The sequence below is a fragment of the Spinacia oleracea genome, chromosome 1 (assembly GCF_020520425.1).
Source record: "Spinacia oleracea cultivar Varoflay chromosome 1, BTI_SOV_V1, whole genome shotgun sequence".
Taxonomy (NCBI): domain Eukaryota; kingdom Viridiplantae; phylum Streptophyta; class Magnoliopsida; order Caryophyllales; family Amaranthaceae; genus Spinacia; species Spinacia oleracea.
This window is the reverse complement of record NC_079487.1, coordinates 115,139,293-115,167,191: the sequence shown is the minus strand read 5'-3', so window position 1 is coordinate 115,167,191 and position 27,899 is coordinate 115,139,293. Positions and strand designations below refer to the sequence as shown.

The 27,899-nt window shown below is 37.8% G+C and overlaps 3 protein-coding genes across 9 annotated transcripts; 1 reads left to right on the top strand and 2 right to left on the bottom strand.

Moving 5' to 3' along the window:
* Nucleotides 1-47: 47 nt before the first annotated feature.
* On the top strand, nucleotides 48-10,726 carry LOC110797085 (uncharacterized). Its single transcript, XM_056834462.1, has 10 exons — nucleotides 48-318; nucleotides 1,049-1,156; nucleotides 4,989-5,090; nucleotides 7,392-7,710; nucleotides 7,809-8,039; nucleotides 8,165-8,461; nucleotides 8,539-8,979; nucleotides 9,097-9,372; nucleotides 9,460-9,582; nucleotides 10,349-10,726. The coding sequence occupies exons 4-10, from the start codon at nucleotides 7,408-7,410 to the stop codon at nucleotides 10,724-10,726; spliced, it is 2,049 nt and encodes a 682-aa protein (XP_056690440.1). The 5' UTR covers nucleotides 48-318; nucleotides 1,049-1,156; nucleotides 4,989-5,090; nucleotides 7,392-7,407.
* Nucleotides 10,727-16,555: 5,829 nt separating this feature from the next.
* LOC110799007 (nuclear pore complex protein NUP107) lies at nucleotides 16,556-24,538 on the bottom strand. Of its 7 annotated transcripts, XM_022004209.2 has the most exons (12): nucleotides 24,388-24,536; nucleotides 24,079-24,300; nucleotides 23,828-23,992; nucleotides 23,638-23,748; nucleotides 22,213-23,530; nucleotides 21,797-22,124; nucleotides 21,637-21,706; nucleotides 20,605-20,722; nucleotides 19,661-19,692; nucleotides 19,428-19,553; nucleotides 19,030-19,142; nucleotides 16,556-16,910 (listed from the first exon to the last, which is right to left on the bottom strand). In XM_022004209.2, exons 6-11 carry the CDS (start codon nucleotides 21,858-21,860, stop codon nucleotides 19,127-19,129), a joined length of 426 nt encoding a protein of 141 aa, XP_021859901.1. In that variant the 5' UTR covers nucleotides 21,861-22,124; nucleotides 22,213-23,530; nucleotides 23,638-23,748; nucleotides 23,828-23,992; nucleotides 24,079-24,300; nucleotides 24,388-24,536; the 3' UTR covers nucleotides 16,556-16,910; nucleotides 19,030-19,126. The 7 variants fall into 7 exon arrangements, with proteins under 7 accessions (XP_021859901.1, XP_056696778.1, XP_056696779.1 ...); XM_056840800.1 differs by lacking the exon at nucleotides 23,828-23,992; XM_056840801.1 differs by lacking the exons at nucleotides 22,213-23,530; nucleotides 23,638-23,748; nucleotides 23,828-23,992; nucleotides 24,079-24,300; nucleotides 24,388-24,536 and having other exon boundaries at nucleotides 21,797-22,206.
* A 2,172-nt stretch (nucleotides 24,539-26,710) lies between these two features.
* On the bottom strand, nucleotides 26,711-27,370 carry LOC110798996 (uncharacterized). Its single transcript, XM_022004196.2, has one exon. The coding sequence runs from the start codon at nucleotides 27,368-27,370 to the stop codon at nucleotides 26,711-26,713; it is 660 nt and encodes a 219-aa protein (XP_021859888.2).
* Nucleotides 27,371-27,899: the final 529 nt, after the last annotated feature.

Genomic DNA, 27,899 nt, shown 5'->3' with positions numbered 1-27,899 from the left:
CTTTCCTAGTTGCAACGTACAAACCGCGCTCAATCATATCTCTGTTCCTTCTCTGCTATAGCTCCAAGCTTATCCAAGGTCGCCGTCGAACTCAGCTCGCGTCGCCGTCGAACCCAAGAGTTGCTCAGCCCTGCGTCGCTGTCTTGGTTCCGTTGGTTGCTCATCTCCCCGTCGCGTCGTGGTTCAGCCCTGCGTCGCTGTCTTGGTTCCGTGGTTCCGTGGTTCAGCCCTGCGTCGCTGTCTTGGTTCCGTGGTTCAGCATCTCCCCGTCGCGTCGTGGTTCCGGTGGTTGCTCGGCGTCGTGGTTCCGGTGGTATGGTGTGTTCAATTTTTATTTTCGTTTTTTATTTTCGTTTTCAGATTAGGGTTCAATTTTATTTTTTGATTTTCGTTTTGATTATTGTTTTTGATTTTCGTTTTTGATTTTCGTTTTGATTTTCGTTTTGATTTTCGTTTTTGAAACTTAACGACCCAACGAAGTAAATGGGGATTGCTATGTTTCCGAGTATAGATCTATTTCTTTAAAAAGCACATAGCCACTATGTTTCCAAGTAATGGGGAATGGGCTAAGGCTGTTGCTGACTGCTACTCACCCCTTCAGACTGTTGTTTGGATGTTATTTTGCTGATTTCCAAGAGGCTTTTGGATTACCTTTTTTTTTTAATTTTTTTAATTTCCAAGTATGCTCAAAGTGTTGAATACATCACTTAGATCAGTAGTATCAGGCCCTTAGTTCCCTTCTTCCTTCCCCGAGGTTACAGGATTTTATTCTGGCATTACCCTTCTTCCTTCCCCAAGGTTACGTAAGCACTTAGTTCCGCACTTGAATGCTGCGTTAATGCCAATAACTTGAATAATGTGATTGCTACGTGGTGATGTGGTAGATAGTTAATTTCCTGTTACATGCATTCTATGAGAAATATCTGAATTTGGCCCTCGAACTATTTTCGTTTGATTTTCGTTTTGATTTTCGTTTTGATTTTCGTTTTGATTTTCGTTTTTATTTTGATTTTTTTGGCTGTTTTTCAATTATTTCTTTTATTTGCAGTTAATTGTGAAGATGGGTAGATACGCATATGGTTGAAGAGAGGGGCGATGATCGTACTGCCAGCATAATCTATCATCGTGCTTGTTCGAATTTCAACAATTGCATAAGGTATTGATATATCTAATTATCTTCATAAAATTTCTCTTTTCCTCTTTTGAAAGTTGAAATCAATAGTACAGTAAGTGCATATCATTTTTACGATAAATAAAATTTGGATAAGTATAGTAAGTGTAATAATAAAACGTGTACATTAGTATTCTATGCTTAAGTATCCATTCCGTTTTACTTATTAGGACTGTTTTTGGACTTCTGATATCACTTCAGTGAAGCATTGATAAACTTAAATGATGTAACCAAAGATTTGCGGAACTTCTTAATGATTTTGTGACTTCTTAATATATGTGTTTATGTGTGGAACCTTTTGTTGTTGTTATTAGTAATGAGTCGTCGTTGGATGTATGGTGACCATACTACGGCAGAATACTTGAGTGGGGTCGCAGAGTTCATTAGATGTGCTTTAGCACACCAACGGAGTACAAAAGCCGAAAAAATCTATTGTCCCTGCTGTGATTGTAACAATATCAAGCGGTTAGGTGACATTGATGAAATTGAGGATCATTTATTTCGCCGTGGGTTTAAGCAAGATTACCATGTTTGGTTTTGGCATGGTGAAACAATACCTGATCGTCCAAGTTCTAGTGTCCATGAATTTGATGTTCAGAGTAATGAGAGTGATGATGATATTTATGAGAATAATGAGACGGATGATGATGAGGAAGAAGATGATGAAATAAATGAGATGATGGATGGGCTGAAAGATCACTTGGACGAACGACCTCAGATGTTCGAACAAGTATCAAAGGCTGCTGAAACTCCATTGTATCCCGGTTGTACAAAATTCAGCAAGTTGGAATGTGTGTCAATACTTTACAACCTCAAATGTAAAGGTGGTTGGAGAGATGAACACTTTGACACCTTATTGGAGTGGGTAGGTGAATTTTTGCCGGAAGGGAATGATATCCCCACCTCTACCTATTATGCCAGGAAATTGATGTGTCCCTTAGGCTTAGAGGTCGACAAGATAGATGCTTGCCCAAATGATTGTATCCTTTACAGAAAAGAGCATGAACATTTGGATGAGTGTCCAACATGCGGCGCATCTCGTTACAAACGCAAAGGGGCAAATTCAGCTAAGAGGGGCCCGCCTGCTAAGTCTTTGTGGTATCTTCCAATCATACCTAGGTTTGAGCGTATGTTTTCATTGAAGAAACAAGCAAAAAACTTAAGGTGGCATGCGGAAGTGAGGAAGAAAGATGGACTCCTTCGACATCCTGCAGATTCTGTTCAATGGAGAAATATTGATAAGAAATATCCTGAATTTGGTAAGGAGGTTAGAAATCTAAGGCTTGCTTTATGTGCAGATGGTGTGAATCCATATGGAACTCTAAGCAGTCAACATAGCACATGGCCGGTTCTTCTAGCAATTTATAATCTTCCTCCATGGCTGTGTATGAAGCGGAAGCATATCATGTTATCACTCCTCATCTCGGGGCCTAAGCAACCTGGAAATGACATAGATGTGTACCTGGCTCCACTCATAGATGATTTGAAATTATTGTGGAATGAAGGTGTTTCAATGTTCGATGCACACACCAATTCAAGCTTTACATTGCGAGCTATGGTTTTTTGTACCATAAATGATTTTCCGGCATATGGAAACTTGTCTGGATACAAAACCAAAGGAGAACAAGCATGCCCTATATGTGAAGAGGACATGAAGCCCACATGGTTGCATAATTTCAAGAAAAATGTTTACCCAGATTTCAGGAAGCACCTCAGTCGATATCACCCTTATCGTAAGAAGAAGAAAGAATTCAATGGGTTCACCGAGGAAAGAGTAGCTCGTACGCCTTTGACAGGATCACAGGTTTATGAACGAATAAAAAATGTTGAAACCAAATACGGCAAGTGCTACAAGTCCAAGTCTAAAAAGGGTGTTTTGTGGAAGAAAGTATCTCCATTATGGGATCTTCCCTACTGGAGAGATTTGTCGGTTAGGCATTGTCTCGATGTAATGCACATTGAGAAAAATGTGTGCGATGCTATCATTGGGACTTTGCTAAACATGCCTGGAAAGACTAAGGACAATGAGAATGTGCGGAAAGATATGAAAAAGAGGAATATTCGACCAGATTTGTGGCCTGTTGAAAAATCTGGTGCGGGTGGTACTAAGACTTATCTGCCTCCAGCGTGTTACACAATGTCAAGAAAGGAGAAGAAGCAGTTTTGTGAGTGCTTACATGGAATTAAGGTTCCCTCGGGATATTCGTCGAATGTAAAGCGCCTAGTATCTCTCTCGGACCTTAGGTTGGTTGGTATGAAGTCTCATGATTGCCATGTAATGATTAATGTGTTTTTGCCAATTGCACTTCGTGGGATATTGCCGAAACACGTGAGACATGTTATAACAAAACTTTGTGTGTTTTTCAATTCTATATGTGCTAAAGTGATTGATCCGGAGAAATTAGATTCTTTGCACAATGATATTGTTGAAACTTTGTGTCGATTTGAAATGTACTTTCCACCATCTTTCTTTGATATTATGGTGCACTTAATTGTCCATTTAGTTCGAGAAATCAAGTTATGTGGTCCGGTGTTCTTAAGATGGATGTATCCTTTTGAGAGATTTTTTGGGCATTTAAAGGACAAAACAAAGAATCGGGCAAGGCCGGAGGGTAGTATCATTCGGGGAGTCCTTGAGGAAGAGATATCTCAATATGTAGCTGAATTCTTAACAAGGCTTGAGCAAATAGGTCTTCCAAAATCTCGTCATGCAGGGAGGCTTGAAGGGCATGGGGTAATTGGTAAAAATGTGATCTCGCCTCCATCTGAAAGGAAGAATAAGGCACATCTTTGTGTGTTGCAGCATCTTACCGAGGTCAATCCTTACATAGATAAGCATTTGCTAGAATTGCAACAAAAGAATCCTAAGTTGAAGGAAAGAGCGTTGATGCAAGAACATAATCGCACATTTGTTGATTGGTTTAAGAAGGAAGTAGCCGAGGAAATGAAAAAAAATCTAGATGTTTCTGAAATGGTCCAGTGGTTAGCTCGAGGTCCTCGACTATGTGTTCTGTCTTATGAAGGGTATGATATCAATGGGTTCACATTCTACACTAGAAGACAAGATGAAAAGAGTGTGGTGCAGAATAGTGGAGTGAAGCATGTTGCAGCATCTAGGGTCTATGCAAGCGCCAAGGATAGAAGACCGGTTGATGCGACACAATCATATTATGGTGTTATCGAAGAAATATGGGAGCTTGATTACAACAAATTTACGATCCCTGTATTCCGGTGCAAGTGGGCCAACAACCATAATGGGGTGAAACAAGATGAAATTTTTCCTGGTTTAACATTGGTTAACTTTGATCGATTAAGTGATAGTGACGAGCCATTCATTCTAGCATCACAAGCTAAGCAAATTTTCTATGTGGTAGACAATGTTGATCCTATATGGCGTGCAGTTGCCCAAGGCAAGAGAAATATTCTGGGTATTGATGATGTTGTGGATGAAGATGAGTATGACAAGTACGATGAAACACCCCTGTTACCAACGGCTGTTCAACCGTTACCGGAGGAGGAAGATGCAAATAATACTAATCATATGCGCACAGATCATAGGGAAGGAATTTGGGTTGTAAACCGTAAATGAATAAGATGAGTTGGCTTCTGGGAATAGGTAATTCTAGCTAACTGAATATCAGATTAAATGTATCTTTTCTAGCATTTAGGAAGGTGTAGTTTGTACTTCCACATCTTTAATTCTTATTTTATACTTCCATTGTGTTCATGATTATACTTTTCTAGCTTTCTTTAATTCTTACTGTACTTCCACATCTTACTTTTGTTCCTGACCAAAGTTTTCTAACTTTCTGTGCAGATGACTTGAGATCCCCGAGTCAGAAATTTTCAGAAGCTTTCGGTGATTTGTGTCTTTTCAGAAGTTCTCAGAATCGGAAAATAAAGCACGTATTTACTTTTGGTGAGTTGTGCGTTTTCTCCTAGTGTTGCGCTAATTAACATGTCTCCTAATCTTGAGCTAGAATGACCTAAATCAAAACGAGCGGGCTTAAATTGACCTTAGTTGAATAAATTGACCTAAATTGACCTTAGTTGACTAAATTAGCATAAATATGAACCATAACGACCAAACAAGTCTCAAATGGCATAAATTGATTGGATTGAGTCTAGGAAAGTTAAAACTAATCATGTTAATCATTTAAAAGGATTAAAATGAGTGTTTAGGTTTGTTAGTTCAAAGTTGGGAGCGAAAGTGTCATATTAGCCTAAAAATGAGTTCTTAGGTTCTTTAGTTCATAGTTGGGAGCAAAAATGCCTCATTTTATCATAAATATGAACCACAACGACCAAACAAGTCTCTAATGTGAATAAATAGATCGGATCGAGTCTTGGAAAGTTAAAATTAATCATATTAATCATTTAAAAGGTTAAAATGAGTCCTTATGTTCGTTAGTTCATAGCTGGGAGCGAAAATGCCTCATTTTAGCATAAGTGGTGTTTTCTAGACTTATCTCATATGAGTATATGATTTCATGATATAAGAGAAGTGAGATTGTCAGATTTCCTCATTAAGTTTCTTAATCATTGTTGCTTGAGTTTAAGTGAAACTCAATTACATAATTTCATTTTACGATCTAACTTACATACTACTCCGTACTATACTAGATTAATAGAACTTGTTTATAGAATGAGTTAGCTGCCCTGCATTCTCATATTGCCTCAACAAACACACCAAGAATGACAAAGAACATTGCAGATCAGATCAGCACAGATCAATGCAGATCAGATGAGGGTAGCACTGATCTGTGTTGATCTGTTCTGCACTGATCTGTGCTGATCTGATCTGCACAGATCAGTGCAGATCAGATCAGCACTGATCTGTGCTGATCTGTTCTGCAGATCTGATCAGTGCAGAACAGATCAGCACAGATCAGTGCTGATCTGATCAGCACTGATCTATGCTGATCAGATCTGCACAGATCAGTGCATTCCACATATATAATTTTTCATGCTTGTTGGCTTGTTGCTGCTATAGAGTTCAAATTCTTTGATATGATTTGATTCTTTGAAGGCCGGAGCATGTGTCAACTTAGTATTCTATCAATTGTTCAATTACATTGTAAAGCGATGTTTTGGTCCCTAACAAAAAGCGGAGAGGAATAAAAAGAGGGAAAAGGGGTGAAATGGATCAAGGATGGGATGTGAAGGTTGGTTTTTCTGGTGATGTATCCATGGTGGGTGGAAGTGAGAGTTGCTTTAGTGGTGACTAGTGAGGTGACGGTGATAGTGGTGGTGAGGTGATGGTGGGGTGGGGTGGATTGATTTGGGATGATGGTGGTGACCATTGAGTCATTGACCAATGAGAGACTGATAGAAATTTGGGGGAATCCAAGTCCAGGGGGAAGTCTGGGGAACCAAACAGCCCCTAAATTTCTTTCTCTCTATGCTGTTCTTATTGATTTTCCATTATGTTGAGCTTTGACATATTTACACTTAAATTTCTCGTTCATTCTTCAATTAGTGCCATCTCTTTTGCATGATCCCCTTTGCACAAACTAGAGACTTAAAATTGGTGGGGAGTGGTACTGTTAGTTGCTGTTGTTTCAAAATTGACCTTGATTTATCTCTTCTGACTGCCATAAAACTAGCATCTGCAAATCCTTGATGAAATTTTATTAACCAAATATTTGGTTAAAATAGTGTCAATTGTTCCTCTATGGTTTCACTTTAAAAAAATGGACTTACCTGACTACCTGTCTCAAGCTGCAGATGCAACAGTCATATTGTTATAATTCGAACAAAATCAACAAGGGGGGAACATTGCAGATCAGGTCAGCACTGATCTGTGCTGATCTGTTCTGCACTGATCTGTGCTGATCTGTTCTGCACTGATCTGTGCTGATCTGTTCTGCACTGATCTGTGCAGATCAGATCAGCACTGATCTGTGCTGATCTGTTCTGCACTGATCTGTGCTGATCTGTTCAGCACAGATCAGTGCTGATCAGATCAGTGCAGAACAGAGAAGTGCAGATATCACAGATCAGATCAGCACTGATCAGTGCAGATCTGATCAGCACTGATCTGTGCTGATCTGTGCTGATCTGATCAGTGCAGATCAGTGCTGATCTGATCTGCACTGATCAGTGCTGATCTGATCTGTGATATCTGCACTGATCTGATATCCTTCTGTATGCTAGAGCACTGATTTGCTGCTGCGCGCACATTTTGTAACCACTCTTCTGTATGTTTTACTTGATGCAGGAACAACATAGGTACGATGAATGAAAACCAAATTGTTGTTAGGCATGAATCAGAAGGTGGCAAGACTCCCACAACGCGTGACGAATCACAAGATGTTAGTACGATTACAAAGACCATTAAAGGCCGTGGTCCGTCAAAAGGTGTTAAAGTCGCTAAGCCTATGTTCCTTGAGTATAATGTATATAATGTCCCCGATGGACAATGGTCTCATGAATACGGGAAGCAAGTTGGGAGTTGTGCTACTAGAATTAATATTAACGTCCCATTATATCCAAAGGTAGATGAGCAAATCAAGAAGGGGTTTTGGGAGGAGACTAAGGTAAGCATTGGATATTAACTTGATTTGTATATTTTAGGGATTATTTAATTTGATTTAAATACTATTTTTATAATTTAACTTTTTTTAATTATTAACAGCTTATGTTCCACATTACTGATGATTCTAATCATTCGAGGGAGAAATATTTTCATTCTTGTGTGGCGAAACGATTTAGTTGTTTCAAGAGCAAGTTGGTGCGCCGATGGATAACTATGAAGGAAAAGAAGCCAAAAAATCAAACAAACAAGATGCCTTGGGATGTCTACAACCATATCACAGAGGATGATTGGAAGACTTTTGTTAAACATTATTTCCTGCCAGAGTCATTGGTAATGATAATATTTCTTTAACTTGTCCTTAAAGAGTTTTTCATGTAGCAAACTGACATTGGTTCTAGGACAAAAAGTTATCAGAAAAAACATTTATTTCCATCTTTTTATGTTGTCTTTGACAGCTTCGTAGTGAAAAGGCGAGGAAAAGTGCATCATGCAACAAGAACCCACATCGCACCGGCCAAAAGGGTTATAATAGAAAGCGACTAGATTGGATAAAGGATGGACGACTTCCACCAGATGCAGCTTTACCTATCTCGAGTAGCTCCTCGGTGAACTCATCAGTGACCTCAAATGTTAATAGAGTTAGAAAATACAGATCAAAGGAGTGGATTTTGGCCCATCAAGTACAAAATAAAGAGGGAAAGTGGGAAATTGACCCGAACGATTCAGAAGTTGTTGAAATCGCAACAAAAGCTGTAAGTAGCGATAATTAATTAATATTTACTTGCTTTGATTAGAGAATATAAAGTAATTTTACTTTCCTAATTGGCAGTTAGAGTACATCGCAGAAGAGGAAAAAGGAAATCTTTCTTTCGAACAGGGTGAGGATGCCCTCACTAAAGCTATAGGGAAAAAAGATCATCGTGGGCGTGTCAAGGGAACAGGTGGCATGGTTGGTATCAAAAAGGCTTTCGGTCCGTGTATTCGACATAGTAGAAGTGACCATGGTGAAGCTTCATCAGAAAATTACGAATCAATCAGAGCTTCTGTGAAAAAGGAGTTTGAAGGTGAATTAGAGAAAAGGGTAGAGAAGAGGGTGGCAGAGGCCCTCCAAAAGCAACTAAGCACCTTGTTAAAAACAGGACAACTAAACTCCATTTCTACCCCGATACCTGATGACCTCCACTTAAATGATTCTGCCAGAGTTGACCTTGATGTTAGTGCTACAAGAACCACTCGTCACATCTTAGTGCCGCAACCACGCGAGCTAAAGGTACGACGTAGTCACTCTTTTTTAACATAGTTTCTTGATCCTTTTATGTTTTTAGTTGACATTTACTTAATAATCTGTATCACTTACAAAGTTGCATTGAAACCTTTGTTTATGAAGGAAAGGACTCCATGTTGTCTTGCCCTTGAGGAGAAAGTTTCAGGCAACAACATTGTCGTGGCGGATGGTATGGTACAACCCTCAGATGGTGCATTGCCCCAACATTTTACATCGATGAAGCCTGGTCACTATAAAGTCCAAGTTGATTTTGTTTACGACGGACATGTTGATGATATTCTTCCGGTACCTACGGGAGATGGTTTCACTAACTTAGGCGGTGCTCTGGGTAGTTTTGTGCAATGGCCCATACACTTAGTGATTTTCGAAGACGGCGAGGTATATATGTTTTATTGTTTAGAATGTATATGTTCACGCAAGCACATTCGACATCTTACCTACTCTTGTTTTTGTTGAATTTTAAAGGATTGTATTTCACCTCCTAAAAAGAAGTCCAAGTCTAATGTTTCTAAAGAGAGGGATGGTAGCTCCAAGAAAAAGACAACGGTGTTAGCGGCCCAAAAGAAGACAACAGACTTACCATCCAAGGTAAACCCTCTAAAACTCATTCGAACCTAAAATGACATTTTCGCTCCCAACTTTGAACTAAAGAACCTAAGGACTCATTTGATTCTTATTACACGACTAATATGCATAGTTTTAAGTTTCTAAAACTCATTCGAACCTATGTATGCACATTTAAGGCTCGTTGGGTCGTTATAGGTCATATATTGAGCTAAAATGACATTTTCGCTCCCAAATTTGAACTAAAGAACCTAATGACTCATTTTATTCTTATTACATGACTAATATGCATAGTTTTAAGTTTCTAAAACTCATTCGAACCTATTCATGCACATTTATGGCTCGTTGGGTCGTTATATGTCATATATAGAGCTAAAATGACATTTCCGCTCCCAACTTTGAACTAAAGAACCTAAACACTCATTTTAATCCTATTACATGACTAATATGCATAGTTTTAAGTTTCTAAAACTCATTCGAACCTAATTATGCACATTTATGGCTCGTTGGGTCGTTATAGGTCATATATAGACCTAAAATGACATTTTCGCTCCCAACTTTGAACTAAAGAACCTAAGGACTCATTTGATTCTTATTACACGACTAATATGCATAGTTTTAAGTTTCTAAAACTCATTCGAACCTATTTATGCACATTTATGGCTCGTTGGGTCGTTATAGGTCATATATTGAGCTAAAATGACATTTTCGCTCCCAAATTTGAACTAAAGAACCTAATGACTCATTTGATTCTTATTATATGACTAATGTTAATTGACTATTGTTATAGGAATTTTCGCATCCAAAGAAGTCGAATTCTAAGCCTAAGTCCAACTTAGAGGTCGTGGGTAGTTGTGATCGTAAAACACAAGAATCAACCACCAAAAGCAAGAAAGCGGGACTTGTACACGATGCAATTCAAGGTCTTGGCCCGTCATGCAAATACTTGCAGTTTATCATGACTTCGGCGCCTGATGATATATATGATAATACTACCATCCCATTGGCGGCCTCAGTTTGGCACTCGGATTTTGATCAAGAAACATACATAACTGCGTCTGATATAGGAGAGTTCCTTCGCGGGGCGTGCTTAAACATTTCAGCGATCCAAGTCTACATATTGTTATTAAATGTTTTATTGTTGTTAATAAAACTATTATTTCTTTGAAGTTTTTTCTCTTTATCGATCTTAATAGTGTAATCTTGTTTATTTTGTAAGTGTTTATTGCACGATCATGCCAAATCATTTGAAATGTCTCGGATTTCGTTCATTTGTCCCGAGATTATGTCAAGCACTAGAATCAAGGCCGACCCTGGAGCGCCAACAATGTATTTGAAAAACATTTTCCAAGCTGAAATTGAAAAGGAGAAGATGGGTAATCCTAACCTAACTAATTGGTTTTTAATCCCATATAATCAAGAGTAAGTGTGTTATATTATATAAGTTTCATATAAAATATTAATTATTATTGTTATTAAATATTTAATATATCATTTATAAATTATACAGAAATCATTGGAATTTATACGTGATGGACCTACGTAGAGGTTATGTATATATTTTCGATTCTGCTAGAGATCCACGTCGAACAGATTATGCATGGGGAATCTTGAGTTTGTAAGTTCTTTTGCTTACAAATTACATTAGTCTTTAAGAAACCTAAGCCAAAATCATATTCATGAGTACCCATGTTTCGTTAATTTTCTAGGGCATACCAAGTGTACAAGTGCAATGGTGGGCATTGTCCGAATAAAACGAGTTTTAAGTCGTGTAAACCCATTCATATAGAGGTATAACATGTTTCTTAATTAGCTTTTTGCTTTGTTTTTATTAATTATTGGCCTTGCAAGATAAAGTATTATGTTTCTTAATCAGTGTGCTCAACAAATCGGCGGAACTGAGTGTGGCTATTACGTTATGAAGTTCATGTTAGAGATAGTCACGTTACAACATGACTATGAAAGCCGGCTAGATGAGGTAATTAAGTAACTAATTGATTCGTATTCTAGACTATTAATACATTGTCATTAGTTGCTTGAATGTTAAAATGTGACATTTCATTTGCATTTAATCGATCTAATATATGCTCCATCAATTTTTTGTTTTTGTAAGGTCTATACTCCGAGGACTGCGCCTTATGCTAGTGAGGAAATTGATGTGGTTCGTGATCAATGGGCGAAGTTTTTTACCACCAAGTATTTATTATTGACCTGATGGCGCTTGATCGTGTTGGTTTAGATGTTATAGAACAATCTTTTATGTTAAAATGTATGCGTACTTTGAAATTGGAACGTAAATGTATTTAAATGTATCGGTATGTGCACTTTTGGTTTTGGGATATATACAAAACTCCAGTTGTTGTTTTTATATTTGTTATACAGGTTGCGTTATTCTATTATTGTTTTGACAGGTTTCTATATTTGGTGCAAGGCACTCTAGGTATCCCTAAACAAAATTAGAATTTTCCCGCCAAAAGTGCTTTTTTGCAGCGTACATATATGTTGTACGCTGCAACAAGGGAAAAAAATTTCGCAAAAATTCAGACTTGTTGCAGCGTACAAATAAATGTACGCTGCAAAAAATTGAGTAATTCAGACTTGTTGCAGCGTACAAATAAATGTACGCTGCAAAAAGTTGGGTCTGTTGCAGCGGGCTTTTATATGTACGCTGCAACAAGTCCAAAATTTTGCCAATTTTTTGGCACTTGTTGCAGCGTACATCTAAAAGCCCGCTGCAACAAATCACTTTTTGCAGCGAACATGTACGCTGCAACAAGTTCAGACTTGTTGCAGGCCCCCCAGTTGCAGCATACGATGTACGCTGCAACAGGGGTCTAAAAGCCCGCTGCAATAAGGGTTTTTTCTACTAGTGTAGCAAAAACACACGTATTTCCCCCTCAACACTGACGACAAACGAAACCAACCCGGAATGCTTGAAACCTACTTAAACTGCAGTTATGAAAATCCCATCGGCTAAAATCTCCTTCCATAGACTGCACCATCAAAACAGCTTATCCCTTGTCCTCGTGTTATAGGAAACCTCACAACCCTTCAACTCTTCTTGACATTCGTCATATAGTTGCTTCAAACAATTCATTACATTCACCTATAACTTCAACTTAGTCGTCACAAATTTCGATTATTGTCTTCTCTAAATCTCTCCCCGTCGTTGACCTTTAACATTTCTGACACCTCACCCACCTTCTTGTCAGTCGCATGCTACCTACCCTCACACGACATTACATCCAACTAAAATAATTTGACCTTGTGCCCACTCGACACAACTTCCTTTTCTAAAATCTTCGCATGACTACGAACAAGTGAAGAGGCTTATATCGCCTGCATACGATAGATGTCACACAACAACGACAATAGAGGCACGCCTAAAAACATTAGAAGACTGACTAAGATACAATAGTTGGCCATGACGCCTGTAAACAACGGACGACAGACTAAGGTACAACAGTTGGCCATGACGCCTGTAAACATCAGACGGAAGACTAAGGTATAACAGTTGGCCATGTCGCCTGTAAACATCAGACGACAGACTAAGATACAATAGTTGGTCATGACGCCTGTAAACATCAGACGATAGACTAAGATACCAAAGTTGTCCATGACGCCTGTTAGCATCAGACGACAAACAAAGATACGGAATTTGGCCATGACGCCAGATACCTGACTAACGTTACGTCTTAACGTGTTTCTACGCAGGTTTCTTAAGAATTACATTCTGTTGTTTTATAAGCAAAACGATTCTTCCACTAGATATCAGGTTTACATTAAAGATTTATAACATCGACGTCGACATGAAGGCATCAAGTGACGTCTTAGATTATGAATGACACCAGAAGGCGACGTCATTGATCAAAGACTAGATACGGAAGACGACGGACAGGTCGAAGACAATGACAGATTGGCGTCGACAGAAAATGAACGTGATGACAAACGTCGAAGATTATTTTCCTAACTTCCGGTTCACTACAATTTGGAAAATGGGGGCTATTGTTATGGGTCGTTTTGTACGACGTGGAGGTCGACGCAGGAACAAGTCAAAGGTACCAGATCATGCTGGGATCCTATGGAAGATGCCAAGGTTAACTCCTATATTTAAGGAGCCGTTATTGCTGAGTCAAAGGATGCTTGGGGAGCAGGGTCAATTCGGTTGGAGAGAATCAAGGAAGCAGTTAATACCATTACTCCCTCTTCTACGCTAAACCTAATGCTATATAAACACCGTCATCCTATAATGAGAGGAGGCCAATACCCATGGTAAACCCAACGCCCAACTATCTTCCTCCATTTGATACCTTCCCTTCAAATGGTATTGTTTCCCTAACACTACTACCTTTCCCGTAGCCTAGTAATTATAAAGAAGAACAAGCCTTCCTCTCCTTAGTTCCACATGGATATTCCACTAAGCATGCCTAATCATTAATCATTGTCATTTACTCTCTGCCTTATCTTTGATCCATATATTCTCACAAATTAACCTTTCCAATACTGCAAATGCTACGTACGCCATATATATCACTCATAGATTGTTATCAACGACTGCCTTTCCCGACGATCCCCTACCCATTCATCCGTCGTATCGCCTATGCCTTCTCACATTTATGATTCGTCATCAGCTACATTTACACATACGCATATATACATTGTATTTGTACTTATCTGGGCTATTTATGCCAACAACATAGTGGATTGGTGGACTCATGGCCACCCGCGGTTTTTATCCCTTTCGGGTTTTCCGCGTCACCATCTCTTGTCTCGTCTCCCTTTATTTTCTGCCCTTTATTTCTTGTCATTTATTTACTTTATTTAATCTAGTCGTTTATGTCCCAACCAAAGGTCGTTCATACGAAATTTGGCATAAACAATATTGTAATACAATTTACAAATTTAATTGTGACCCAAGTAAGTTTGATTCTATAATTTTATCATCAATTGAAAATAGATCGAGAATTTTAAACAATAAAGCTAAGATGAAGCGATGAGTCTATCATTTTAACAAGATCGACGACTACTATATAGAACCTCAAAGATCGTCTTTTTGCATAAGAAGATGATTGTTGATTTTGTAGAAATTGGACTTTGAGGGTTCATCAAATTACATTTGGATCATGAAATATTGAAAATATGTATAGGTGTTATAATTGTTTAAGCTCCCTTGTCGGGGGCTTTCTCGCATAGGCCACTCATTTTAAGTTGCATGATAATTAAACACAATGTGAACATAATATAAGTAGGCTAAACATAAAACATGCTTACTAACAGTACCCACTGAAGAATCTCTAAATTTGATATGTATTCACATTGAATCTATATTAGTACCTTGTTAAAAGTGATATCAAGAATCACGGTCGAAACTTGTCTACATCACTACACTTAATAGATGGGAACATTGATTAAAACTTAAAACTATTTACATAGTTGTGTATACTGATTCAGCTACCTTGGTCTCTTACTTGCAGAGGCTGGTCACGCTAAATATTCAGCTTACATGGATAGTTGATGCGATTTTTGAAATAGGTAAGGATTTCAAATATTGCATAATCAACAAAGCTAGTGCATCGAGACCAGATACAATCAGCACATGATATGGCGAAGAGAGCTGCTAAGGATGGAGTGCAGTTTGTGTCACCAATTGGGGATAATTTTCGCTTCTTTGCTTTTATTTGTGTCTTTATCCTATGTAAAAAAATACAAAAAACAAAAAAATTATTTAGGTCAAAACTTATCAATTTGTGTAACGGAGTAGAAGTAAATAAATCATCAACATTAGAATGAAAATCATCAACAGTATTTTACTTGTCTTTTGGAAGTTGGATTTGGGAGTTAAAAAACATTTATCGGTGTATGTTTTATAAAAAGTTGAAACGTACGAACAGGGGCGTGGCATAGTAAATGGGGGCCCTGTGCGATATCGAAAAATTGGGGCCCTTTTGTATTGGCTGCAGTACTTAAATATATTTTAAGTGTCAAATTATAATTCAAACATAAAACATAAGTATATAACCAACATTATCAAGATTAGGATCATTATAAACATTAACATCATCAAGTTAATGACATCAACATTATCACCAATTCACCATCACCGTTAATACCATGACCATCAAATTGTTAATATTATCATCGTCAACATTAGTATCATCCAACCCTTCCTGATTATTAGACATTTCACCTAAGAAGAGGGAGATAAGGTAACATTGGATTGGCGGAATACTGCAAAGCGAAAAGGATAAAGGCCACAAAAGTTCTTTATTGAATTTGAGAAATTAAAATTGAAAATTGAGGAATAATGGAAGAACAGACTATTGATTAATTGAAAGAGGCGAAATAGTTCTTGGAAGAGGAGAGATAAAATCATAAAAAACGTCATAACCTAGGAGTAATTATTATAGAGTACAAATGTTTCACAGCAACCACAACTATGTATAAAAAAATAAAAAACCTAACGGATGTCGGAGTCGAACTTGTGCCTTCTGTGTAATGTACTTTATCACTTCACCAACGCGCTGTAAGATTTCTTTATCTAATTATGCTAACTTAAACTACATATCCGTAATATGGGGGCCCTTTATTTTGGGGGGCCCTGTGTGGTCGCCCCGGTGGCACCGCCCCAGCGCCGCCCCTGCGTACGAAGATCGTATGGCAGATTGAAGATAGTTTTAGGGAAAATTAATAAATTAACTCGAGTAGGATATATGTGATTTCGTATACTAAATCTTGGCCAATATACCTTTTAAAACCTATAATATGATAATATTTCGATTATCAACTACCCCTCCGTATTTATTTAAAAGATACACTTGGTCGGGTACGGGTATTAAGAAAAAGAATTGAATGAAATAAAGTAATAAAACAAGTGGGGTTATGTAGATATTTTAATAAGTAAAATAAGTGGGGACCATGTCATTTTAGGGGATGGTAGTGGGGGTGGGGTGTAAATAGATTATTTAATTAGATGGTGGGGTTGATAAGTTACCAAAAATAATAAGTGTATCTTTTAAATAAATACGGCCGGAAAAGGCAAGTGTATCTCTTGAAAAAATACAGAGGGAGTAAATGATTACACTATAATTAAGGAAGAAGTTATTTACATTTTTTAACAAAACATTCTACCACCTTGATTATCAACTAAGTAGTTATTTACCTATTTTAACAAAAACATTCTACCACCTTGAAAAACCGCGTGCTACATCTTGAAATTCGAAGGTCTATAAACAATACTTCATTTTTGCCTTCTGAGCCCGGTCAGGTGGGTTGTCCGTCCAAACCCGGGTATCGCCCCGCCCTTCTTTAGCTGTTCTACTGAAACTTGTAGAGTGCACAGGCATACCACCAGGCTGCAAAAATACCAAGTGCACATCAATCATAAAGCAAGATTCAAGGATTTAGAAAATGTAAGTCAAAAGTTTAGAGCATTTGAATTCAACCAGTTCTTATTTAGACAAGAAGCCCCTCAAAGCCATGAAGCAAAAAAAAAAACCTAGATGTTGTAGTCTGAAAAGTCCCGTGAATTCGTGAAAAGTGAAGGATTTTTTGCTAAAAAGGACCTTTTATAAGCATTTCTTTGCGAGAAAGGACCTTTTATGTCAAAATTGGTGAGATGGGACCAAAAACACAACTTTTTTTGTCAAGTGGGATCTTTAGCCGGATTCTTGGAGTCAACTCTCTTTTCTGGCATTGACTTCGACACGTGGCAACCGGTAACCGCCACGTGTCAAACTATTTAAAAAAAAAAAAAAAAATTAAAATTAAAATTTAATTTTTTTTCCATTTATTTTCCCTCCAAAACAACTGAAATATTTTGACAAAAAATTAAACAAAATTAAATTTTGTCAAAATATTTCAGTTGTTTTGGAGGGAAAATAAATGGAAAAAAAAATTAAATATTTTTTTTTTTTTTTTTTTAAATAGTTTGACACGTGGCGGTTACCGGTTGCCACGTGTCGAAGTCAATGCCAGAAAAGAGAGTTGACTCCAAGAATCCGGCTAAAGGTCCCACTTGACAAAAAAAGTTGTGTTTTTGGTCCCATCTCACCAATTTTGACATAAAAGGTCCTTTCTCGCAAAGAAATGCTTATAAAAGGTCCTTTTTAGCAAAAAAATCCAAAAGTGAACTCTAGACTGTAACTACTGCAGTATTCAGAGGCCAATAATCCCCAAAAACAGTGTTATGAATTAACATTATAGAAAGATTAAGGGAAGAAGATGAAGTTTGATGGATTATTAACTGGAAAAAGAAATTATAGATGATAATTACTCCGTACAAACATTCAAGAGACTCTCAATAATAGTGAACATGGTTTCTTTCTCCCTGTTATTCTCTTTATTTAGCACTTCTTAGTCTAACTTACTGACTGGCTTCTTCTACAAGCTTTGGCTAGTCACAAAACTAGGAGCTGTAAACAATTAAACATATGCTCTGACCTAAAGATGGTTGTGGGCCGGGCATGGTCGGGCATCGGGTCCGAGAAAACGGGCCGTGGACCTGAATGGGCCCGGTCGACGCCAAGCCCACTCTATGTCGTGTTAGGCTGAAATTTTCAAAACAGGGTCCAGGCGCGACCCAGCCCCACGGGCCGTCATGCCTAAGCATAACTTTACTAAATTAATCATGATGTGCCGTGTCGTACTTTTTCCAAACAAATGAGGCCCACGACCACGACTTTGTGCCTGGGTTGGGCCAGCCTTTTTCTTACTGGGTCAGATTGGGCCTCGACCCGGCCCAGCCCACAGCCACCTTTACTCTGACCCCCTAAGCAGATTCATCTTCAGTAGGAAGAAAAAAACAAGTAGGCTTCAGTTTTGGAAGATATTGTCAGGAGTTAATCAGAATTATAATATGCTCCGAAAGAGTCAAAAACATAATTCGTACATTCAAACTCTAAACCCACAACACTAAGCTAGTAAGCTTATAGAATCTTCTAAAAATCTCAAGCACAAAACTGTCATATTGCAAGTGAACAATTTATCAGTTTACCAGTCATACACATTCGCGTGAAACTGTGAAAGACAAAACAAAATACACAATCATTCTCCATAACTTCTATCTACAGAAAGGATGTCCAGGGTACACAGATAGTAAACAATGAGGTTCTTGACCACTTCCAGGAGATACCAGAACAAGAAATTAATAATAACTACAATCATGTTGATATGTGGAAACTGGCTTAAATCGTTTGAGCCCTTTCATTCTGTCATAACTTGTTCTAGAAATGCTTTTCAATATGACCCTCTGAGAGACAGCCACTCAATCTTTCAGGACTAGTCTCACAACTTATCAGAACTTGCAATAATGTGTATATCTGAGCTATTCAGAGAATCTTTAAAGGCTTATTGTTGTACCCTAGGATGACTAGGATGATGTCTAAAATTTGATGAGAGGAAAGCTTGCAAATAGAAAGATGAGGATAGGATCATAAAAAAACCAAAACAACCCAAGTTACATCAGATACACACCTTATCTGGATCTTGCAGATCCTTAAAAAGCCTTGTTCAGTTTAATGAATGCTTGGTGAGCTTGTGGATGAGGGCATTTGTCTGGATGGACCATAAGTCACAGTTTCCAGTACCTGAAGTGATGAACATAACAGGAATGATTATTATACAGATAACAACACCATCTCAACCACTGAAATCACCCTCAATATCAATATTGATCAATAGACTGATTAGAATCACAGGAAATAAAAAAAAGAATTGGAAGCAAAGTAACAAACACAATCTATGAACTGCATTGATTGACAGTGTACCCACAAACACAATTTCAAACTATCCACAGCGTCAGACTATAGATTGACAAGTTCGATGTAGACTGTAGATATTAGGATAAATAATACTTTTACTATTTAAATCACCTTGCTTTCCAATTCAAGGGCTTTGGATGCTTGGTCCTCCAGCCACTGAACAACTCCAAGGCACAATTGTGCAGTGAGATCTGACACAACAAATTGGCAAGCTTCCAGATGTCAAGTTGTTGGATACTACAAAATGGAATGCACATCAGTGTATTTACATCTCACCCAAATCTTTCAGTAAACAAATCAATAAGCATACCAAGCTTTAAGATTAAAATAGGAAAAAAGGTTACCAGAACAAGATCTTCAGGAATTTCTTCGCTTCCTGTGGAAATAGGAGATATTATAAATATTTTGGAGCAGGAAACTTCTACATAAGTGACCTGATTTAATACGGAAATTTGAAAAGGAAATAATCATTTCTTGGACCTCCAATGCTCCTTAAACTAGCCAAATATTCTATACATCAGTCCCAGTGAATAGAATGTGCATTTACTAAAATAAGCACTCAGTCCAAAGGAACCACAGCCTACCAGTTTTTTTTTTTTTTTTATCCAATTCACGATCACACTAATGAAGAACATCCCTAAATAGACAGGCAATTTAACTTTAGAAGCTCGCGTTGCTTATAGTCTTATACAGAATAAATTGAACTATCATGACAGTGTACCCACAAACATGTTCCACAAACTATACATAGAAGGAACATTAATTCCAATAAACATACAATGACTCAACCAAACACAAAGGGTCATTGGGCCAAAGCATAAACTCCAAAGAAGATAACCTTTAAGCTCCTATTGTATACACTGGAAGTACTGCAGTACCCAAGCGTGGAATTCATTGCATGTCCAATAGGGCACAGTCAGAGTTCATATTCACTGGCAGCATAAAGGCACCAAAAAAGTTCTTGTTACGAAAGAGAATGCACTGATGACCCTAACACTCCAGAAATTATAAACTATAATACACCAACAGTTTAGTATAAAGTTTCAATGAGTCAAAAGAGCAGAAAATTTACTCAACGGATTAGTCATAACGAACATGAAATAAATAAACCAAATATTTCAAAATGCTTCACTTTGAGAAAATTAATGCATGTGAATTGACCCAAATCTTAATAAGAATATAAATAATAAACATTAAATTAAAACTTAAACGTTGCTCTTGCAAAAGCATCCTTCTTAAGTTTTGGGCCTTTGGCACACCAACCTTTGAAGAGTAGAAAGTTAATTACCTTTTCCATAGAGAGATACCAAAGAAGTGACCAGGAAGCAGCTTCATCAAGCAAGAGCTGAGCTTTTTGTCGCATTAATCTGTCTTCTACAATCCGATGCCTCTCAGTAGAGCCATACCTGTGGCAAAATTGTGAGGCATGAAAATATATCATCAGAGAACCAGTAAGAAACCTTTCCTACCCGGAAAAAGGAAAAGAGGTAGAACCAGCATTAAACTAAACAGCATTTAATAGAATGACAAGACACAGCTCAATGGCATACTTTCCAAATAGCACAATGAATTTTTTTACAGGAGGATTCTAGCATATGAATAATACCTACATTACAGAAGTCTAACAAACAGAAAAAATTGTTAAGAACATTGAGAGAGAACATCATTAGAAGACAAAGAGTTCTAACAAACAGATGGAAACAAGAACATGCAGATCATGTTTACATCATCGAGAGAAAAACTAATGTATCCCATAAAGCCTCTGGTTTCCTCTCCAACCACAAAATTCAAATAGCAGCCAAGTATGTTAACCTCCCAACTTGGTTTCAAATCGTGGTAGCTGTTGCAATCCTAGTAGTGATCGCATCACAGATGTGTACATTTTTGTGGTATCACATAACAATATAACATTTGACACAACATAATTATAATGTTGGTCATATCAACCTGTATCAACTAATAAGACTGGTGTTAGAATAAGTTTTATACAAACAAACTGTCATATCAAATAAACACAGTACAAATGGTGAGTATAATTAAACTTTATACAATAGGTTGTACTTCCTCCGATTCTTTATTGTTGCAACATAACCCTCTACACGGTATTTAAGAAAGTGGTACTTGAGTGGGGCCACAACCACTTTATTCACATTACTTCATCTTAGGTGTAAAATTGTAACTTAAGGTAAAAAATGTTTACATTTTAGATGTGTTGCAACTATTGTGACATTTCCATTTTAGGAAAGTGTATATAGAAATGGAGGAAGTATATGATACACAGAGTATAGGATAACCATAAAAATAAAAATAAAATAAGTACCTTATAGTTTCAGAAACATCACGGCATGATTTTTCAAACTGAAGAATTAGGTCAGGAATTGATATAAGCCCTGACACAAACAACAACTCATAAGCTACATAACCAATGCGGATAGAACTGAAGTACAGATATAGCTCAATAATAGGGTCACTTTAAGCACCTCGGCTGGAAGAATCTAAAAGAGAAGCGAATAAAGAAAATGTTGTTTCGCCAGAATCCAGCATATCCTCCTTGATCTTGCATGCTTTTAACGAATGGCTTCCTACCCGGTGAGATGAATCAACGGCACTGCGAAATTCTGGTATTATCTGACTATCAGAGATCTTCTTTTGTAAGCAGAATGTGTCCTGGAAGGCGTTCCTTCTCAATAATCCAAACTCTCAACCTCTTGTTTGCTGTTTTCAAGGAACAATGCAGTATTAGACATTCTGCCTTCACCATAGTTGGAGGTTGGACTATCTTGAAATGGAGAAGTGCTTGGGCTCTTCCTGCACTTAAACCCAACTAATTAATTGCAATCAATATAAGTATATAACCAATTGCTCATAAAAGATGAAAAAATCTCCTGCTTTTCACCTTCCAACTGAAGACATATTTCAAGGACTTGAGCAAAACACATCCTCAGAGAGATAAGGGGGTAGAGGGAGGATATCTAAGACGGAGCATCTGGAAACACATAGGTATTGTTAACTTCGGAGCTAAACCCACATACGATAATACCATGTTAAGAAGGCTTTTTTAGACATGTGTTATGTATAGAGAAAACCCCCTCACTATGCCACTCATGAGTACTCACCCCACAAAAATACATAGTTTTCTGATACTATAGATTAAGGCTTTGGGAGAAAGTCTTTTGACATTGGTGTCGCCGTTATTGAGATTTGTATTTTGCAGTTTGGCTTGGCTAAAATTGACCATCTCTAAATCCCTATAGCCATAGGATTGTCCCTCTTACACTTCCAATCTTTCCTCTTCCCTCTCCCCCCCCCCATGTCTGGGATAGGGTGCAAACACTGGACTTCAATAAGTTTTCTGAAGCTACAATCTACCTGTATAAAGCTCCCAAAGAGGTCTATATCAGCAATAGTGCCACCTTTCTTTATTGCGTACCTTTACCCTTTCCTCAATTTCCCCTCTCTCACTTTGCTTCACTGGACTGCTAAAATACTTACACTGCTTAATTTGCTGCTTAATTCACTGCTTCTTCTCTCGCCAAACCTAAAAAATCCCCAATTCATCAATTCAGGTTTAACAAAATTCCTTACATCAATGGAAGTAGCTAAAATATCCCAAATAGGATCATTCCAACCTAATCCAACATAACCTCACTAGTAACTATAGCTAGACTGCTAGTACATACTATACGGAAAATCGAAAACCCCGAAAAATGGCGCTATAACTTGCTTGAAGCATTAAAAAGGCAAACTTCGTCGTTCAATAATTCCTAAATCAATCATTAGAATATCAATTACTAAATGCAAAGCAAAAAATGCTCAAAATTGAGATGAAATTTGACAATGTGAAGCAATTTCAACTCGGGGAAAAAAAAAAAAAGTAGAAATACAATTTAAAAGAAAAAGACATGAACCCAGGCAATCTATTTCAAGATGTTCTATAACATCAAAACCATAGCAATAAAGACCTCAAGTTTCCAGGAACTCATGTTTAATGTCCTTGAAACACATCCTTAGTTCACATGAGTTCACCCCATTAACTCAAAAGAATAGTCTTCCAGCCTGAATTCTTCAAGTTCCCGCTTTAATCTCTAGTTCAAATTACGCACGTCTGCGTCTGGCAGCACGTCCATGTCTGGCAAGAAATCTTCAATCGGTTTGCTGTGAGCAGAGGTTAACTTTCCTCCGCTGAAATGTGCCTTTCTCTGTCAGTATCTTGCCTGCAGGTGGCATAATAACAAAAAAGATACTTTAGCTGGAGCATATAAAAAACGCACAAATTAAAAGCAAAGCAGAAAGCAAAAGCATAAAATGGTGGAATTATCACCTTCCTCGACTGCCCCTAGAGCCAGGAGTGCTCTATAGGCAGGGAAGTAGGTACCATTTGCTTGGTATTTCCATAAAATTTTCTTTAATTGGGTATTTTTCAAACTCATTCCTATAAAAAAAAACAAAAAAGAGATTAAGCAACTGAAAACAATATGTAAATAACTAACAATAATTAAAAATTAACAAACCTTCCTAAAGGGGATTCTGCAAGTTTCGCCACAAATATGCAAAGTTCGTTTTGTATACAAATCAGGTCTCTTACTCAAAAGAAAATTAACTAACTTAACAGCATTTTCAAAATCCTCAACTTTCATAGAAGAAGGGTGGCATGACAAAACTATAGAACGAACAACCTGCATATTAAATATAAATTCGAATATTAAATTTAATTCAAGGGATTAAACTCAACATATTAAAAATAAATTCAGCCTAAACTTACCCAAGGAAAACATTCACTATCAATAGGCACTTGATCAAAATCTTCAACAATTGTGTTAAAGGCATAGGCCATTTGAATTTCAGGGACTATACACTCAAGTAAAACCTCGTACAATATGTACGAGGCTGTACAAAGTGAGGAGTTCCTCCAAATGCCATCTGTGATGGCATCAGCCAACACAGGAACTATACCAGCAAATACTAGAACTTGTAAACCAGAAATCTGAAAATAATTAATAATTAATTAATAACTTCTAATTTAGTCGAAATTATTAAAACTAAAATAGAAAATTAATAAATAAATACGTACCAAATTGATGCCAGTTTTGGAAATGAAACAAAACGGATGGATCTTGTCCATCAGAAAGGGTATCTGTTAAAATGTTAATCTAGAAAAATCTAAATCTAGAATGTACCCCTCAAAAATCTAGTAGTAAAGTGTGTGGAAAAATCTAGATAAAATAATATCTAGAATTTACCTAAGAAATATCTAGATAAGTGTTTAGAAAAATCTAGATGTAGAAAATTCTAGAGAATTATGTACAACTATAAATATGTTGTATGTGCATGAGTTGAGGGTGAGCCCATCAAGAGAGCTCCCACAAAATATGAGTGAGGGGTAGAAACAAGGGTTCTACAAAAGAGATAAGTGGGAGACATGAGCTCTCACAAATATTGTTTGTACAATTTTATCAATACAATTTTTTTTATATAATTGTGGTCCATCAAAACTTCCGCGTGCGTCCTCAAATTTCTATCAGTATCATGGATGGAACACAGCGAGATATGATTATTTTTGCTGCATATACTGCGTCTGGGTAACTCCCATTACCTACAAGGCAATATATAAGTATCTTGTAACATAAGGCATGGTCGTGTGACCATGGGCACATTCAACTTTCATCAGAAATCTAGACATGTTACCAAGACAAATGATAGAAGCATACAGCATTTAGCATACCATACCAATTAACAAATTTTAAAAATACATCACTAATCTACGGTTTATCTTTTTTCTAACTCAAATTGCTTCGAAAAGACAAGACAATATATAAGTATTTTGCAACATAAGGCATGTCGTGTGACCATGGGCACATTCAACCTTCATCAGAAATCTAGACAAGATGTTACCAGGACAAATAACAAAAGCATACAACATTTAGCATATCATACCAATTAACAAATTCTAAAAATACATCACTAATCTACGGTTTATCTTTTTTCTAACTCATTTATAAAAGGGGCGAAAATGACAAAACAACAGAATTTACAGAAAAACTACAAAAGCAAGAATCAAAATGCAGAAAACTATAATAAAACCAAGAATGAAGAAACTCTTACAGCAACTGTGATCGACAGACATTATCATTTTTTCAATAATAATCACCTTTCTCCTTTGTTGTAATCGGGAAGAATTGTAAATTCTTAGGCAATTAAAAAAGCAAGCATCAAAATGGCTAGTAAATTACAAACCAAGAACACTTGCGGAAATTTGAGAGGCAGCGACATTAACAATTGGCCAGAATCCATTGCTGTAATCGGGAAGAGTTTAAATTCTTAGGGAAATTGAAAAGGGCAATTGAAAAAACAGAATATATAACCAAAGAAAGAAGAAAAACTTACGGAAACGGTGATCAAAAGACCTTATCAATTTGTCACATATAGGATCTTCGTTCTCGTTCTCCATTACTATCTTACTTTTACTTTCTTGTTTCCGGTACGCCATTGCAGCAGTCTGAATATTAGAGAAATATTCAGTAAATTTGGGATTCTAGAAATATTAAGTGAACTTCAGAAATAGGACGCGAATCTAACTGTGTTGTCTGGGAAGAAATTTACACTTTTGCATTTGAATTTATAGAAGTAGAGGTCAGCCCGTGACCGTAAAAGTTACTTAGTGACCGTAATAAGCTGACGTACTCGGTTCACGGTTCAAAAAAATAAAACCCTAAACCCTAAACCCAAACCCTAAACCCTAAACGGATCAAAAAAAACCTAATTTATCCCAATTGAAGCGAAACCCCATGGATCGAATTTAGACATTCGATCAAAAATTTATCCCAATTTAGACTGAAACACCACAAATCGAATTGATCAACCGCCGATGATTTGATCCTGGGATTTAAACCACCGGCGTAACTGGATCCAAAAAAAACACTTCTTTTAGACATTTTTATCCCCCAATTTTGATAGATCTAGCAATTCCTTTAACATTTATCCCAATAAGAGGGTTGGGAGGACTAAACCCTAAACGGATCAAAAATTGATCCCAATTTTTGCTGAAACCACATAAATCGAATTGATCAACCGCCGATGGTTTGATCCTGGGATTTAAACCACCGGCGTAATCGGATCCAAAAAAAAACAGACATTCCTTTAGACATTTTTATCCCCCAATTATCCCCAAATTTGATAGATCTAGCAAGCTATTTGAGTAAGAGTGAGAGATCGAGTAAGAGAGAGGTTGGGAGGAAGTATTAAGTTTTAGGGTTAGGATTTTGTGACAGGGGTATATATAAGGATTAGAGCGGTGGGAAAGGTTTGAATTGGGCCGTTGGTTAGTTTGGGCTTTTAGGAAATGGGTATTTCTTTTTTTTTTTTTTTTTTTTTTTGACAGGGGAATGGAAGCCATTTTATTCAAAGGGCTTGTCAGCTAGGACAAGAGGTAAAACATCCAAAGGGTGGTCTTCCATCCAAACTACCACTTCCTCAAGGGTGAGGGAGCTTTTGGCTATGGAGTGAGCCACTCTATTACATGATCTAATAGCAAATACAAACAAGCAATACTCAAAATTAGGCGCTAAAGCTAGAATATCATCCACGATCACTTGAGTCCGGGTTCGCACCCTTGTCTTTCCCATCGCCAGTTGCACGAGGTTCGCACAATCCGACTCCATCACAATTGAGCGAAAACCAACGTCAAATGCATACTTGAACCCAAAGAACATTGCCTTGGCCTCTGCATGGAGGGGGTCACCTTCAGCCTGGCAGCTCGAACCTGCCGACATCAATACATCTCCCACCTCGTCTCGTACCACCATGCCCAATCCAAATTTACTACCTGTGACAGCCGCATCGACATTTACCTTGAAGAGGGGTGAGTGTGGTGGCTGCCATGTTTGTATCTCATGTGCCTCGGGCTTAGGGGGAGGTTCCTCGCGCTCCCCCGCTAGTTCAAACTCCACCAGTAGATTTATGGTTCTATTGCAGGCCAGTACCGGCTCCACCTTCTTTTTCTCAAACACCCATAGGTTCCTCAGGTTCCATAGTTGCCATATGAACATCATTGCCATTTCCCAGGAGCGTGCCAATGTGCATTTTTCTGCAAGCCTTGTACACCAATCAAAGAACAAGGTACAACCATGTTCGTGCTCTACCAGCCTTAGGGGTGATACCCCCCATAATCTCATGCTTTCCTTGCATTGTGTGACAATGTGAGTTGTCGTCTCCACCGCCTCTCCGCATTGGGGACAAATCGGGTCCACTTGCATTCAACGCCGAGCAAGGGTGCTCATAGTGGGTAGACCTTTGCTCACGGCCCTCCACATTAGGTTCTTCACTTTCGGCGGCACGTTTGCCTGCCACAATTTTTTCCAGAATGAGCGGTTTTGTCCCGGCACGGAGGTGCTCGTGCCCCCACTTCTCCTTTCCATCTCCAGGTGGTAGGCACTCCGAACAGTAAACTCACCATTTTTTGTGTGAGTCCACGAGAGGAAGTCCTCCAGTCCACTCTCCGCAATGTGAGTTTGTTTTACTGCTCGAAGTTCCTCCTGTGACAGAAGGTTAGCAAGCTCTTCCTCCCTCCAACCTGAGCCATCCGGG